This window comes from Mirounga angustirostris, unplaced genomic scaffold, assembly GCF_029215605.1.
Source record: "Mirounga angustirostris isolate CCGP_5_RB_7025 unplaced genomic scaffold, mMirAng1.0.hap1 SCAF_10, whole genome shotgun sequence".
In the NCBI taxonomy this organism is placed as follows: domain Eukaryota; kingdom Metazoa; phylum Chordata; class Mammalia; order Carnivora; family Phocidae; genus Mirounga; species Mirounga angustirostris.
Genome location: NW_026991718.1, coordinates 59,874,364 through 59,891,532, shown reverse-complemented (window position 1 = coordinate 59,891,532; position 17,169 = coordinate 59,874,364). Strand labels below are relative to the sequence as shown.

At 36.2% G+C, this 17,169-nt stretch overlaps 1 protein-coding gene across 4 annotated transcripts in view; it reads left to right on the top strand.

Moving 5' to 3' along the window:
- REL (REL proto-oncogene, NF-kB subunit) overlaps positions 1–17,169 on the top strand; it is a 39,420-nt gene that overhangs the window by 14,425 nt on the left and 7,826 nt on the right. The window contains exons 4-9 of one of the 4 annotated variants that reach the window (XM_045884940.3): positions 791–882; positions 12,164–12,304; positions 13,427–13,531; positions 14,322–14,534; positions 15,527–15,595; positions 15,724–15,792. In XM_045884940.3, coding sequence (XP_045740896.2) covers positions 791–882; positions 12,164–12,304; positions 13,427–13,531; positions 14,322–14,534; positions 15,527–15,595; positions 15,724–15,792 — 689 coding nt within the window. Of the gene's footprint in view, positions 1–790; positions 883–12,163; positions 12,305–13,426; positions 13,532–14,321; positions 14,535–15,526; positions 15,596–15,720; positions 15,793–17,169 lie in introns of all 4 variants that reach the window. The other 3 variants (XM_045884941.3, XM_064572476.1, XM_064572478.1) reach the window with 3 other exon arrangements.

The following is a 17,169-nucleotide window of genomic DNA, read 5'->3' as shown; positions in this document are numbered from 1 at the left end:
TTAATGATGTCATGGTTTTTCCATGTGGGAACAAGTATGACTGGTGGTGGTAGGGGGGGAGTTCCCCCCACCATCATCTGTGCTACAGATATGCAAATTAGTAATATTTGTAGCTATTGAGAAGTTTTCCATAAATGACATTTTGAAACTTTTGTTAAATATTATTGTTCGTATTAAACATCTTTCTAATTTAAAGATTTTTTTTATTAAACATCTTTCTAATTTAAAAGAAAACATTTCAGTGCTTTTCTTATGAATGATTATTATAATTTCATGTAATATAGCATAAAACATATTCCATTGCTACTAGTAGTGAAGTCAGGGCTCAAAAATCAAATGTCTGTGGAATGGATCAGGTCTAAGAGGACTAGCAGGCACTGTAGTAAATTGGAGAGCCCTGCATAAATGGGGCTGCAGGTGCTGAGCTCCAGCGAGGTGTTCCTGTGTTAGGCTACTGTGGCCAGACCTTTCGAATGTTCAAGAGAAGCCAGAAATCCAGATGTTTATATGCAATTACTGGATTGTTCAATGTTAGTAGTGTGTGCGCATTTTTTTTTTTTTTAAATACAGGCGACACTTTTATGGGCTCAGCAAAACATACCTGTGGGCGTCCTTTTACAACTCTTTTAGCTTTTTGGTATTACTTCCCTGTTAGTCTTCATCTGTTTTGGCGTATTTGACATAGGCACAGGATGTACCCTTGATTTTTGCAGTATTTTTTGTTAAGACTTCATTTATTTGTCCTTGTGTTTAACTATAATACAGTTTGAAAGTTCTGTTTTCCTTCTAGTTTTCAAAATTTGGGTATTCGTTGTGTAAAGAAAAAAGAAGTAAAAGAAGCTATTGTTTCAAGAATAAGGGCAGGAATCAATCCTTTCAATGGTAAGTATGTTTGACAGAATTATTTCTATTATTTGGATATTGACCTATTTGTGCAAGTGAGTTCTGTTTGTATCTTGAACCTGTGCTTTAAAAGCTGTCTTAAGTTTTGTGTTCACTTTTCTGCTTGCTGATGGATACCTGTATCCAAGGAAGGAAGAAGATTTAAAACCTTTCATAGTGTTGGGGAAAAAAATTCTCTGACAGGGCTTTCTGGTATCTGTGGAAAGGGCCATTGTTTTGTTGTTTTCTATAAGAAAACCTCACAGATGTTCTGATTTCTTTTTGAATGTGGCCTTCCGTATGCCATTCCAGCAGACAGTATACGTGACCTTTTCTGAATGTTGAACTGGCACTGTGGTTATTTAAATCAAGGGCATACTCAGCAGCAAAATTTAAATTAATCCCAGGGTGGAAGAAGACGTATAGAAATAGTAGAAGCTATACAAAATATTTTCATAGTGTATTTGTGTATAAGGCTAGGTATTTACTGGTTAGTGGGTTTTGTCAGGGATAGTGTGATCTGGTGTAGCACCTGGCAACTGTAAGCACTCTGTGTTGTTTGAAGAGATGAATGACTACACCAAGCTAAATGCTGGCATCCCACACTAGGGTAGTCTCCACTGTAAAGTCTTCTGCAGCTACTTCAATAGGCATCATTCAGGAACTGAACGACAATAACATTTTCAAAGAATAGATCTCTCCGTCATATTTAAGACATCCTCGTATCATTGGTTTGTGTTTTTCCTGGATGTATAAAAATAATTTAAGGGTTATGAAGATAATTTAAGGAATATGTTCATAACCAAGTGCTGTATTTTTATGAACCATAAGGTCTGCATCTCTTTTCCCTAGGTCTTTATTTTTCATACTATTTAGTATAATGCTGTAAGCAAAAGTCCCCTTCTTCCCCTTCAGTCTTCCTCATCAGAGCAAGATGACTATTAAGTTTGGTGTGTATTTTTTTAGAATTTCCTTTATACATGTATAGCTGTCTCCCTAGTTTAGGAACTTATCATTTCATAGTTTTTACAGTGGAGACTACTGTAGTGTGGGATGCCAGCATTTAGCTTGGTGTAGTCATTTATCTATTCAAACAATACAGAGTGCTTACAGTTGCCATCCCCAGCAAAATCCACTAAAGAGTAAGTATCCAACTGTATACACAACTATATGCATGTATTTTTATATAAATAGAACCATGCTACTGCTTTTTTCTTTTCACTTAGGAATAGATCTTAAGCATCTTGCCATGTTAGTACTTATAAATCTATTTTACTTTTTAACAGAGTATGCTATTGTTTGGATAGACCACAATTTAGCCATCTGTTAATGAACATTTAGGTTATTTTCATTTTATTAAAAAAACTCCATTGAACATATATATATGGAGTTTTTGTGTGATTATTTCCTTAGGATAAATTTTTTTTAAGGTTTTTTTTTTTTTTTAAAATTTATTTAAGTCCTCTCTACACCCAACGTGGGGCTCTAATTCATGACCCTGAGATCTAGGGTCGCTTGCTCTTCTGACTGAGTCAGCCAGGCACCCCTAGGATAAATTTTCAAAAGTGGAAGATTTCTGGGTCAAGAGTGTATGCTCATTTTCATTGCTAAAGTAAAAGCCCAAACTTATAAAGAGTCTATCTGTGTCCAGATGCAGTGTAAAACAGGGATCATGTAGTATAAAAGAAGATCATAAATAACAGCTACCATGTATTATTTTTTGTATGTCAAGGAGTAAATGTTAAGTGCTTTATGTATGCTATGTATTTAGTCATTACAACAACACTGCTTTATAGAAGAGAATCCCAAAGCTTTGGTTATGGTAATTTCCCCAAGTTATGTAGCAAGTACAAGTGGCAGAGCTAGAGTTCAAGTCTAGGTCTCCTGACTCCAGTGGAAAAGGCATTAAGAAAGGAAGATGCAGGAGTCAAGAGGCAGATGGGCCCTCCAGAAGTTTTTTAGGTTTTTGGTTTTTTACCAATCCAGAACCAGGCATGATGTTAATAACACTCATATATCACCTAGAATAGTTCTTAGTACAAAATAAGTGCTTTACATATTTTATTTTATTTAATCTTTAAAAATTTTTTTAAGTTTATTTATTTATTTAAGTAATCTCTACCCTTCAATATGGGGCTCAGACTCACAACCCCGAGATCAAGAGTCGCATGCTCTTCCGACTGAGCCAGCCAGGTGCTCCTTATTTCATTTAATTCTTACAGCAATGTATGAGGTAGGGACTGTTGTTATCTCCATTTTGAAAATAAGGAAATGAAGGCATAGAAAAGTTAAGTAATTTTCTCAGGGTCATGGAACTGGTAAGTGGTGGTGCTGGGATTTGAACACAGGTAGCCTAGCTACCAGGCTCATGATCTTCTCTCTACTGAGCTGCCTAGGTAGATTTAGATTTGGGGAAGGAAGCAATCCTGCCAGTTGAGCCTTCACAGTGTTTGTGGTTTTGGTTGTTTTTTAGTTTTTTGTAACATCCCTTTCTTCCCCATAGCCCTTTTGCTCTCTCTAGGTGAAGGACGTATCTCACAGTTTGAGTTGTGGAATCCACCCCACCCTCACTTACTACTAAGAAGTGATCTTCTTAGAACAGTGCTTTTTATAGCATATTATTCTGATTAAGAAATTGGAATGGCTCTTTTAAAAGTTTAAAAACTAAATGGCCCTCAATTGAAAGTCTTCCACATGTAACTCCAACATATCTTTCCTGCCTTCTCTTCCACTGGTCCTCGTCATAAACCCCTCACTATTCCAGCAAAACTCTCTTGTTCACCCTACCCTGATCATCTCTCTGGCCATCTTCTCCATAATCCGTAGGGATGTAGGTAAGCTTACACCATTTGTAGCCTGGACTGTGTTGTTAGCCCCTAAACTTGTGGTCCTGCCTCTGTTCTTTACCATCTTCCAAACACTTTATACACTGCATACAAAAATATCCTTCTAAAACCAGTAGGAATCACTTCAGAACTCTGCTTATCATCCTTCAGTGGCTCTGAATAATTTTCATCAGTGGTTCTCAATTTGAATGTGCATTAAGAATCCCTTCTTACTTGCTAAAAAGGTAGATTCCAGGTCACATTCTGATTAATTTGTTAGGTCTGGCAAGGGATCTGGGACTCTGTTGGTTGTTTTTTGTTTTGTTTTGTTTTGTTTTTGTTTTTTAAAGATTTATTTATTTGAGAGAGAGAGAGAAAGAGTGCACACACGAGCAGGGGCAGGGGGCAGAAGGAGAGGGAGAAGTAGACTCCCTGCTGAGCAGGGAGCCCAGACTCGGGGCTCGATCCCAGCACCCCGGGACCATGACCTGAGTCAAAGGCTGATGCTTAACTGAGTCACCCAGGCACCCCTGGGACTGTGTTTTAAGAAACCTGTAGCTCCATGTTTCTTAACTTATTTGACTGACTCATAGAAGAAACAGATCTTATTTCTCCACTCAATACATACATAGGCATACATACATACATAGATAAAAACACTATTCTTACTACATGCAATATACTCTCTTATAGCTATGCCTTTGCATTCCATTTCTTCCCCCCCGCCCCCTTTTTAAGAAAATGCTTATCCAACCCACCAAATTAGTTTTATGACTGAGCAGTGGGTCCCAAATTCTTACTACATGGAATATGTTCTCTATGCCATTCCATTCTTCCATTCCTTTCCATTCCATTTCCTTCTCTCTCTCTCTTTTTTTTTTTTTTAAGAAAATGCTTATCCACATGCACCTCTATGTTTATAGCAGCATTATTTACAATAGCCAAGATATGGAGGCAGCCCAAGTGTCCCATCAACTGATGAATGGATAAGGATATATGTGTGTATATATATACACACACAATGAAATATTCAGCCATAAAAAAAATGAAATCTTGCCATTTGCAACGACATGGGTGGAGCTAGAGAGTATAATTAAGTGAAATAAGTCAGTCAGAGAAAGACCAATACCATATGATTTTACTCAAATTTGGAATTTAGGAAACAAAACAAATGAGCAAAGGGAAAAACAGAGACAAACTAAGAAACAGACTCAACTCTAGAGAACAAACTGATGGTTACCAGGGGGAGGTGCGTGGGGGAGGGTGAAGTAAGTGATGGGGATTAAGGAGTGCACTTGTGATGAGCACCAGGTGATGTATGGAATTGTTGAATCACTATATGGTACACTTGAAACTAACATAGCACTGTATGGTAACTAACTGGAATTAAAATTAGAGAAAAGAGAAAATGCTTATCCAACCACCAAATTAATTTTATGACCAGTGTGGGTCCCAAACTACAATTTGAAAATCTCTGCCCTAGATGATTCTGATGCAAGTGATCCATGGGCCACACTTTGAGCAACTCTGACCTACTTGCTAGATTCAGCTTCTCAATCATGGCACTCAAAGCCCTTCATAATCCAATCTTTGCTTTCCATTCCATCTTCACCTCTAGCTTGCACTGCCTCGACTTCCTGTCCCTCCTTCCCCTAATACTGAGTGCACACATACGTGCTTTGTTTTTGCCATCTGAACCATTTTGCCAGGTTAGAAGAGCCACATTCTTTCTTGCTACTCAGCCTTTAAATATATGCAACTCTCTTACATGGAATATTCTGATCTACCTGGTGAATTCTTCCTGTTCAGCCTTCAAGTTTAAGGTCACCTCTTTGAAGCTTTCTGTGACCTTTCCAGACAGAGCAAAATGTTTTACATATTTCTGATACGATTTGCTATAATTTTGTTTGCATGTTTCTCCTTCACTGAGTCCTGAGGCTCTGAAGGACTGTCTTCTATGTATCTCTAACACATAGCCTAGTATCTGGCACATGGTAGAGGCTTAATTAAAATTTGTTGAAAGGGTAAATGAACAAATGAATGAGTGAACATGCCTTATTTGTACTTGTCTACCCAAAATATTCAAGTTGTTTTCCTTACCTGAAATGCCCTGAAAGCCTTTTCAGCTCTCCTGAGCCAAAGGTGATATCCTCCTAATTATAACATTCACTCAGCAATTGGTCATGAAAAGCTTTGTGACATCTGTTGCATCCTTTAATGCTTCGGTGGTTGTCTTCTGAGATGAATTTCATGCTCACTGTGGACAGGATCTCTGATGGAACTGGGTTATATTTCACTTTGGTACCTCAGCAGTATATTTATATTAAATATCTTCACAACTAAGTGCCTTGAGGTAAAAGTCTACTTCTATGCAGTAGGTTACACATCTTACCTACTTATGTGCATTCATTCCTTCAACAGGTGTTTACCTCATTCAGTCTTTATAGTCCGAGCTTGTTCTAGATGCTTTGGATAAGTTAGTGAATAAAACAGAAATTCCTGCCTTTGAGGAGCTTATATTTCTGTGGAGAAAGACTAACAGTTAACAAATTTGCTAGATAAGTGTATTATATAATTTATTAGACAATGAAAAGTGCTAAGGGGGAATATCAGCAGTGTAAGGAGTTGGGAATCCGTAGTTAGGGGGAACAGGTTATAAATTATAAATGGATGATTATAGTAGGCCTCATTCTCTATTCTGATGTATTTTTCATAATAGAAATAATGATTATTATATGTTATTATTCTCCTAGAGTATTGAAATAAAACTTAAAATGTACATTTCTAATACTAAGCAAAACAAAATCTAATCCCTCTAAAAAAACTCAAAAACACTAAAAACTAATTTAAATAACCTGAACTCAGAGGTAGAATTATCCTTTCTTTGATTGTTTATTTTATTTTTGGGATCTGCAAGTTCAAATTCTACCACTTACATAGAAATTTGTCAGAGCTGAATTGATACTTTTTCATAGCTGCATCACTTCACATAGGAGAATTCTACTGTACTGCAAGAGACCAGCTGACTTTGTTTTTGTGATATATATTTATGATATATAGAAACAAAGGAGTTGCTCAGTTCTCCTGGGTTTAAAAAAAAACAAAACAATGGAATTGGAAATGTGTAGCAGAGTAGGATCTACAAATTCTGATCCATAGACTGATGCTACCTCATTGTGACAGTCTGTTTTCTAGAGATCAAGTATCATGTGAAAATACAAAGACTATTAAAAACGATTCTTACTTTGCATAGAATTAGTTTGTGTACTACATCAACTAGTATGTTGTAAGGCCATTCCTTATCTTTCTTGCTATTAGTTCTTTAAAACAGGAACTATCTCTTGCAAATAGGGATATATAGCAATCAAGTAGTATTAAACTTGAGGCTTCACGTAAAAATATTGTTCAAATTGTCTAAGATGTGCTAAAATCTAAATTGGGTGAGGAATTTAATGAAGGGCTTCAATATCAAGTTGTTTTTTTTTTCAATATCAAGTTTTAATAGTGTCCACTTAGCTGGAATAAAAGAATAGCGGTTAGACTTCGTAGAGGACTCTTACTACAAAAGCTGAAAAAAATTTTATTTATTTATCATTTTCTATCTATGTATTTAAGGACATATAAGGAATTCTAATATTCAGTAATTAAAATCTAGCATTTTGACAATAAAGAATTTGCAATTCAGTTTTATTTGGTATTTTACTATTTTTCCATATACAGAGGACATTGAATTGTTACAAAAAGTGTTTTACAGTTGAGTTGGGGGAATTATTATATATTGGTAGTCTAAAAAAGAACACAGTTTATTTTATTAATTTTTTTTCTTAAGTTTTTTAAGAACACAGTTTAAAAAGACAAGTGATCAGGGTGCCTGGGTGGCTCAGTTGGTTAAGCCCCTCGGCTCAGGTCATGATCCTAGGGTCCTGGGATCCAGCCTTGCATTGGTCTCCCTGCTCAGCAGGGAGCCTGCTTTTCCCTCTCCCTCTGCCCCTCCCCCTCCTTGTGCTCTCTCTCTCTCTCTCTCTCTCTCTCTCTCGCTCTGTCAAATAAATAAAATCTTTAAAAAAATAAAATCATTAGTGTATATACTGTATATTTTTATCCTGTTGTTTACTTGTGTTTCAGTAGTATTTAACTGTATTAGAATTTTGAAAATGTCACATCTCTAGACCTAATAGATGTTATAATTGACTTTAAAAAAGAATCCCTACTTCCAAGAGAAATACATCATGGTAATATATTTTTGATAAAAATGAAATTCTTGTACATCCTGCTCTTAGGACTAAGGAGTAATATTTATCTGTAAAGATAGATTAAGAATGATTGTTCCCTTGTTTTCTTTTGATCAAATATAAAGGGAAATTTTAAACTAGTTTTAGAGGAATTTAAGAGAATTTGATTATTCTCATACTTCAGATTTTGCATATTTTTAAAAGCTGAGTAGCATTTGTCACATTGCAGAATAAAATACTGCATTTTGTGCTATAGAATGATATGTATGTATTAAAAAGCCTACAGCAAGCATTATCCTAAATGAAGGAAACATCAGAAGCATTCACTCTGAAAAGGAATGAGGAAAGGATGTGTACTCTTTCTACTTCTGTTCAGCGTTGTAGTGGGGATTGTAGCCAGTGCAGTGAGACCTGATCAAAAATGCAGAAATAGAACTGTAATTATTGGAAGCTATTATTTATGGTGAAAACTCAAAAGGACGTACAAATAGATTATTAAAATAATAACTTTAAAAGGGTGAGTGGATGTAAAATTAATATGTAAACGTCAGTTGCGTTTCTATAGATCAGCAGCAAATAATTAAAGAAAAATTGTCAGAAAATGTAAAGTACATGTCAACAAATCTAAGAAATGACCAAGATTTCTTTAGGGAAAATTATAAAATTTCATTATGAGATGATAGAGAACACCTAAACCGAAGGAGATATATGTCATGTTCACTAATACCAATATTATAAAGATGGCATTTTTCCCCAAATTGATATACAGATTCAATGCAAGTCCAGACTCTTGAGATTTTTCATTAAATATGATGAAATGATTCTGAACAGGAGAAGGAGGATACTTTATAGAAGAGAAACAGCAATGAGGAACTGACTTTATCAGATAATAGGGTTTATTATGAAGACGTATTAATTAAGGCATAGTATTGGGGTAATAATAGACAGATTGGCCAATGGAGTAGAATTGTGAGCCCAGAAAGACACTTAAGAAAATACAAGACTTAAGTTGAATTTTTCTACCTCTTGTTATATACAGAAATCAGCTGAAAATGAATTGAAGATTTAAGTGTAAATCAACATTTTTAAAGACTCTTGGTAAAAAATATTGGTAAACAAATTTTAGTCCTTGGCATATAGAAAGGCAATATACAAAATAAAGTTTTATAAAAACAGTTGATAAATTTGATGATAGTCTTAATTTCAGTTTACTGTATTTTTCAGTTGTAGAATTTGTTTGGTTCCTTTCCTAATAGTTTCAAGTTCTCTACTAAACTCCATCTTGTCTTTTAACTCCTTGAATATATATTTTAAATAACCTGTCTGAAGACTTCATTATTTGAATCCTTTATGGTCTCTTTTTTGGGGGGGGATGGCAAAAGGAGAGGAAGAGAGAGAATCTTAAGCAGGCTTCACGCCCAGTGCCAGAGCATGACGTGGGGCTCGATCTCACAACCCTGAGATCATGACCTGAGCTGAAATCAAGAGTCAGTCAGTCACTTAACAACTGAGCCACCCAGGCGCCCCTGGTCTGTTTCTATAGACTATTTTTCTTTTCTTTAAAAAAAACCCAAAAAAACACAAAAAACAAAATTCCTCTATTTTGTCTCTTCATTTACCTGTTATTTAAAATAGAATACCAGTCATTGTATATGAAAAATTATAAAGATTTTAGGCTGAGGATATTGTTATCTGTCTTCAGAAGATTTTCTTTTTTTTTTCCCAGAAGATTTTCTTGTGGTAGGCAGCTAGTCAATAGCAATCTCAGATCGCCTCAGATCCGTGAATGAGTTAGATTATTTGAAGCCGGACTTCATCTCTGTGAGATCTGGTGTCTTTCCAGTTCATTCTTAACTCCTAAAGTATAGCTCCTTCAGGGCCCCAACCAGAGTATAGGGCATTTATCAGATCTTCCATCCTCAGTAGAACCTGAACTCCTTTCTTTTTCCTCTATAGGCTATTGAGAGTTGATCTCAACTTCTCATTTTCTTAGCCACCTCTTACAAAATTGGCGGGCTCTATCTGGAAAAAAAGAGGTCTCTTACGCTGAACTTAACTCTCTGGGTTTTTGTGATATTGTGATTTATAATAAATATATATTTGCTCTTCACCCCCATTCCTGGCAAAGAGCTCCTAAAACCCTGGCTAAGTGATAACACAAAAAAATTGAAAGGAGTATCTTTTGTTTTTTGTAATAAGCCCCTTTCAACCACACCTGTTATGTCATATTATGTTATGATATGAACACCTGCATCACAGGTGTGTATTTTGACCTAATAGTTGTACAAATAAGTTCTTGTAGATGCCTTCAAATGCTTCGCTTAAGAATACTAATGGGGGGAGCACCTGGGTGGCTCAGTCGTTAAGCGTCTGCCTTCGGCTCAGGTCATGATCCCGGGGTCCTGGGATCGAGCCCTGCGTTGGGCTCCCTGCTCGGCGGGAAGCCTGCTTCCCCCTCTCCCATTCCCCCTGCTTGTGTTCCCTCTCTCGCTATCTCTCTCTCTGTCAAATAAATAAATTAAAAAAAAAAAACTAATGGGGATATTTTAAATGTTGTGATAGCTACTGAGACTGTGAGCATAGTTTAAATAAAAAGTCAGAATCAAAATTGTATTGTCATTTTATTATTGCCTGTAAGACTAAAGAATTTGGGTTTTAACTGTGTTTCCAATTTAGCATTTCAAATTTTAATACTTTCTGAAAAAAATTTTCACATAATTGTGTATTTTGTGCTTTTAAAAAAATGACTGTTATGATTTACTTCTACAGCTTATATTATTTGAAAATGCAGTTAATATTTTAATTCCAAAACTAAACCTGGATTTCTTTTCAGATATCAATTTAACAAACTGTCATTACATTATATTCTGTCATAAAGGTTGTTTTTTTTTTTTTAATTTTTTTAAAAGATTTTATTTATTTATTTGACAGAGAGGGACATAGTGAGAGAGGGAACACAAGCAGGAGGAGTAGGAGAGGGAGAAGTAGGCTTCCCGCGGAGCAGGGAGCCCGATGTGGGGCTCGATCCCAGGGTCCTGGGATCACGACCCGAGCCGTAGGCAAACCGCTTAACGACTGAGCCACCCAGGAGCCCCTGTCATAAAGGTTTTTATATTTTTTCAGAACTGCAAATTTTTCCTGCTATAGCATTTTTTTGTCTTTTAAAGCAGACCTAATTTGCACATAAAACTTTTTTTTTTTTTTAAGATTTTTTATTTATCTGAGAGAGAGAATGGGAGACAGAGAGCATGAGAGGGGGAGGATCAGAGGGAGCAGACTCCCCGCTGAGCAGGGAGTCCGATGCGGGACTCGATCCCGGGACTCCAGGATCATGACCTGAGCCAAAGGCAGTTGCTTAACCAACTGAGCCACCCAGGTGCCCGCACATAAAACTTTTTATGGAGGGACGCCTGGGTGGCTCAGTTGGTTGGGTGTCTGCCTTCGGCTCAGGTCATGATCCCAGGCTGCTGGGATCGGGTCCCGCATTGGGCTCCCTGCTCAGCGGGGAGCCTGCTTCTCCCTCTCCCTCTGCCTGCCACTCTGCCTACTTGTGAACTCTCTGTCAAATAGATAAATAAAATTGTTAAAAAAAAAAAAAACTTTTTATGGAAACTAGCTGGCTACCTTATATCATCTATTATCTTCTTGGTATTTAATCCCTAAGGTATTGTTCTGAGTTTTGGTAAATATTTCTATGTATGTCACCTTTATGCAAAACATATGTAAAATTTCTAATAGAGTTCAGTTTTCAAGAGCATAGGTTCAGGATTCAATGACTTTTTAGTATGAATTCTTTCTCTACCACTTCCTATCTGGAACTTTGGAGAAGTAATTTTATCTCTTTAAAATCCGTTCCTCATCTATAAAATAGGGATGATAGTAGTTCTTACACAGATTTATATTCTCCCTCTTCCCTGTTTTGTATAACCTGCAACCATTTTAGTAAAAATTTGGTTGGTTATTAATATCAATTCAGAGTTCTGCTCTAAATTTCAGATGATTTAGGGTAGTTACTTCCCAACCATGCACATAACTTAATGAATACTGTTAGTGACTACATATGATAATGATAAAAGGCATTTTTGAGATTGTATACTATTCTATTTTGTTAGCATAGACTGGATGCTACTTAGGGTTATTGGATATGTTGGGCAGGGAGGAGGACCTAGCCGGATTTTAGTTCTATGTGACTATTTTACATTCTTAAAAAAATGTACTTTTTAGTCCCTGAACAGCAGCTGCTTGATATTGAAGATTGCGACCTCAATGTGGTGAGATTATGTTTTCAAGTTTTCCTCCCTGATGAACATGGTAATTTGACAACGGCTCTACCTCCTGTTGTCTCTAACCCAATTTATGACAACCGTAAGTACTTTATTTTCTTATATTTGTAGCATTAGCTTATTTTTTTTAGTTTAATTTTTTAAGGTATTTTGGCAGTTAGAGAAAGAGTATGTTCATTATAAGAAAAATTCAGGCATTACTGAAATAACAGGAATAGATTTTCTCTGATCTTTTCCTCCAAAGATAATCACTGTCCCCAGGTACATATTTCACCAGTTTCTTCATATATAAAAACACATCATCAGTATCATTCATATAGTATACTTTTGGCAACTTAAAAAAAATCATCACAGATCATTTAAAAAATTTTTTTTTTCTCTTAGCAATATATCTTGAGCCTTTTTCCCTTTTCAGGTACCTTATTCTCTTCAGTAGCTGCATATTTCCTTATATGGCTCTATCACAATTTTATTGAATCATTACCCTATTACAAGACATTTGGTTTGTTTCCTTCTCGATTTTTTTCTCTAACAGATTGTACTTCAGAAGATATCCTGTATGTGCATATTTTGTGCAAATGTGTCTCTAGCATAATTTTACAGAAGTAGAAATGTTGGCAAATGCTAGATCAAAGGATATGGGTATTCGTAGTTTTAAAAGAAATTGCCCTCAAAGTTTTCGTGTGCACGTGTGTGTGTATTTGCTCTTATATATGCATCCATTCATGGTATATTACTGCCTGTTTTACATATAGTAGCATAGTGGGACATAGGCCTATAAAGGTGGATCAGAGTATCCTCATCATGGAGAACTTTAAATTGCCAGGGAGAGTTACTAAAATTATATTCCTAATAGGAAGCATGAAATTGCATTGCTATAGGCTTATAGTTATGATTTAAGAGATTAATCTGGTGACAGTGTATGGATGGATTGAAAGAATCAGAATTTAGGAACAGAGAGATTTAACTAGAGGATCAGTTATTGCTGAGAAACGAAATCACAAGGCTGTAAACCAGGTTGGGCAGTGCAGTTAGAAAGGAAAAGGACAGTTGTGGGTGATTAATGTACTTAGTGTCCTTAATTTATGTATACACTAAAGCTTTTATCTGTTCTGTAAATTGTTTTCCTATAATTCTCACCATCAAAAAGGAATAAAAAATATTACTAAAGCAGAAACCAATTAAAACAATCCTTTATATTTAGGTGCTCCTAATACTGCAGAATTAAGGATTTGTCGTGTAAACAAGAACTGTGGAAGTGTCAGAGGTGGTGATGAAATATTTCTACTATGTGATAAAGTTCAGAAAGGTATTCATTTATTTGTTTCATTGAATTTAGAATAGACAGATCTTCCTTGGCTTACAGTGGGGTTATACTATCATAAATTCACTGTAAATTGAAAATAATCTTAAATCGAAAATGCAGTTAATACACCTAACCTACCAAACACCATAATTGAGCTTAGTGTACCTTAAACATGCCCGAACACTTACATTAGCCTGCAGTTGGGCAAAATGACCTAACACAAAGCCTACTTGTAATAAAGTATTGAATATCTCGTGTGATTTATTGAAAACTGTACTGAAAGTGAAAATCAGAACAGTTGTGATATATGTTGTTTACCCTCCTGGTCATGTCGCCGACGGGCTTGCTGCCACTGCCCAGCATCTTCAAAAATTTTTTTTTTTTTTTTTTTTTTAAGATTTTATTTATTTGCGAGAGAGAGAATGAGAGACAGTGAGCGTGAGAGGGAGGAGGGTCAGAGGGAGAAGCAGACTCCCCGCTGAGCAGGGAGCCCGATGCGAGACTTGATCCCAGGACTCCGGGATCATGACCTGAGCCGAAGGCAGTCGCTTAACCGACTGAGCCACCCAGGCGCCCCTGCCCAGCATCTTCAGAGTGTCGTACTGCCTATCACTAGCCTGGGAAAAAAATCAAAATCTGGAATACACTTTCTGCTGAATGCGTATCACTTTCACACCATCATCAAGTCAAAAAATTGTTAAGTGAACCATCATCAGTTGGGGACCATCTGTATTTTAGATTGATAGATGGATTTTGTTTTCCATTGCTATTCCTTTACTTTTGTATTCACTAGATGACATAGAAGTTCGGTTTGTGTTGAACGATTGGGAAGCAAAAGGTATCTTTTCACAAGCTGATGTACACCGTCAAGTAGCCATTGTTTTTAAGACTCCACCATATTGCAGAGCGATAACAGAACCAGTGACAGTAAAAATGCAGTTGCGGAGACCTTCTGACCAGGAAGTTAGTGAATCTATGGATTTTAGGTATCTGCCAGATGAAAAAGGTATGACTTCTTGGTGGTCATGTTTTATGTATTTCTTAAAGTTAGTTCTCCTAATAACATTTTCTTGTAAGATACATTTGGTTACAGTTAGGTTTATTCATAATTTACATTTTATTTCCTAGAAGTTTTTTTTTTTAAGATTTTTTTTTTTTTTTAGTTTATTTGACAGAGAGAGACACAGCAAGCAAGAGAGGGAACACAAGCAGGGGGAGTGGGGAGAGGGAGAAGCAGGCTTCCCGCTGAGCAGGGAGCCCAATGTGGGACTCGATCCCAGGGCCCTGGGACCATGACCTGAGCCGAAGGCAGACGCTTAACGACTGAGTCACCCAGGCGCCCCTATTTTCTGGAAGTTTTCAGTTGATTTTTTTTTTTTTTTTTTTAAGATTTTATTTATTTATTTGACGGAGGGACACAGCGAGAGAGGGAACACAAGCAAGGGGAGTGGGAGAGGGAGAAGCAGGCTCCCCGCAGAGCAGGGAGCCCGATGTGGGACTCGATCCCGGGACCCTGGGACCACGACCTGAGCCGAAGGCAGTCGCTTAACCGACTGAGCCACCCAGGCGCCCAGTTGACTTTTTTTTTAATCGATTGGTCCTTCTGCTCTTTGCCTTTCTTTGGAAAGGAATCTAGAATAATTTCAGAGTATCTGAACTGTTTATCAAAATGTATTATATATTTGAGATTCTGTTTTTGTACTTATTGTGCCCTTTTTAAGATGGAAAGCTTGCCACTCAGAGTGGTCTCCATTTTGGTTTGGTCCTTATCTGCCTTTATTGCATTAGTTGACATTGTTGACTTATAGGTGTTATAAGAAAACAAGATGAATATTATACCCTTTCCAACTGACTTGGGACACATTCTGCAACACTTACTAAATCCATATTACATACATTTGTTTAAAGCACCTTATGGGAATAAAACACCTATTTATTTGTTAAAGGAGAAGCAGCATAAACCTGTCTGTGATGATTTCCTGGTTTCTTTTTAACCAGATACTTATGGCAATAAAGCAAAGAAACAAAAAACAACTCTACTTTTCCAGAAACTGTGGCAAGACTGTGGTAAGATTATTTTGGATTGATTTGTATTTAAATAGATTTTGGGTTTTTTGCTTTATTCAGTTTTCTAAATTTTAACTGATGTTCTTTTTTAAATTGCATTTAATAATGGAAAAACTTTATCACAGCAGTTAATTTTCCTGAAAGACCTAGACCTGGTACCCTAGTATCAACTGGAGAAGGAAGATTCATCAAAAAAGGTATTTTATCCTATAGAGTATTCCTTATGGTCAAAAGACCAGTGCTTTGCCCAATATATTAGAATTCCATTCTTAGGAATGAAAACTGCTTCTTCACTGTTTTCCAACTTTTTTCATGCTTTGAATGTTAAATGAATTGATCTCCACTTCTTAAGGTCCTATTGGAAACTATGATTATGTTTTTGGGATTTATTGTTTGAGAAATTACATTTGTTCGTATGGTGGTAATTTTATTTAATTACAGTGTGTCATGGAAGAAATGGTTTGGATCTGGCCAGTTGCCTATCTTTAAAAATAAAGCTTAACTGGAACACAGCCATGCTCATTTGATTAGATACTGTCTATGGCTGCTTTTTTTGCACTATAGTGGCAGAATTGTGTAGGTCCAACAGAGGCTGTATGGCCCATAGACCGTAAAATATTTGGCCCTTTACAGAAAAAAAAAAGCTGTGAACCTCTGGTTTAAATCACTGAACCAGGGTTATGTAACCAGAAGTCTTTTCTTCCCCTTACATTCTTAAATCTGTGCTTTTTCCTGGTTTAGTATGTATAGCAGTCATATACTATATAAATAAATACAGAACCCTTAATTTTTTTCTGACTGGGAATTTTGTAGTACCTTAGAATTATCTTTTTTTTTTTTTTTTTTTTTTAGAGAGATGGGGAGAGACAGAGAGAGGGGAGGGGCAGAGGGAGAGAGAGAATCTTAAGCAGGCTGCATGCCCAGCAGGGAACCTGACTCAAGGCTCGATTTCACAACCCCGAGGTTAGGACCCAAGCTGAAATCAAGAGTTAAACGCTTAGCCAGCTGAGCCACCCAGGTGCCCCTAGAGTTATATCTTAATATATCTTAGCAAGTTATGTGTATTTTTCAATCATCCCTAATGAGCATTTCTTCTATCCCTCTATTTTCTCCTAAACGTAGTGAATATGAAATGATTTTGGCTATTTAGATTCCCATTAACTGAAATTCCGATTTTTTAAAAAAATTTATTTTTTAAGTAATCTCTACGCCCAACCTGGATCTCAAACTCACGACCCCGAGATCAGGATTTCCAACTGAGCCAGCCAGGCATCCCTGAAATTCTGATTTATTTTTCACTTTATAGAGCCTCAGAAGCTAAATATTTAACTGGAATGAAGCTATCTATGCCAAAATAACTTACCAAAATTATTTTATAGGTATTTGTAAAACAGTAAGTGTTACAGAATTTAGCTTTTTGGACTCTTATAATAATTTTGGTGCTATTTAATATTTTTCTCTAAAACGTTACATCAGTTTGCTTGGAAATTTTTTTTATTAGTGTGTTTATGCAAGTTTAATTTAGAGATAATGTTTTTTATACTTTTATTTCAGCTTATAAAAATACATTTTCC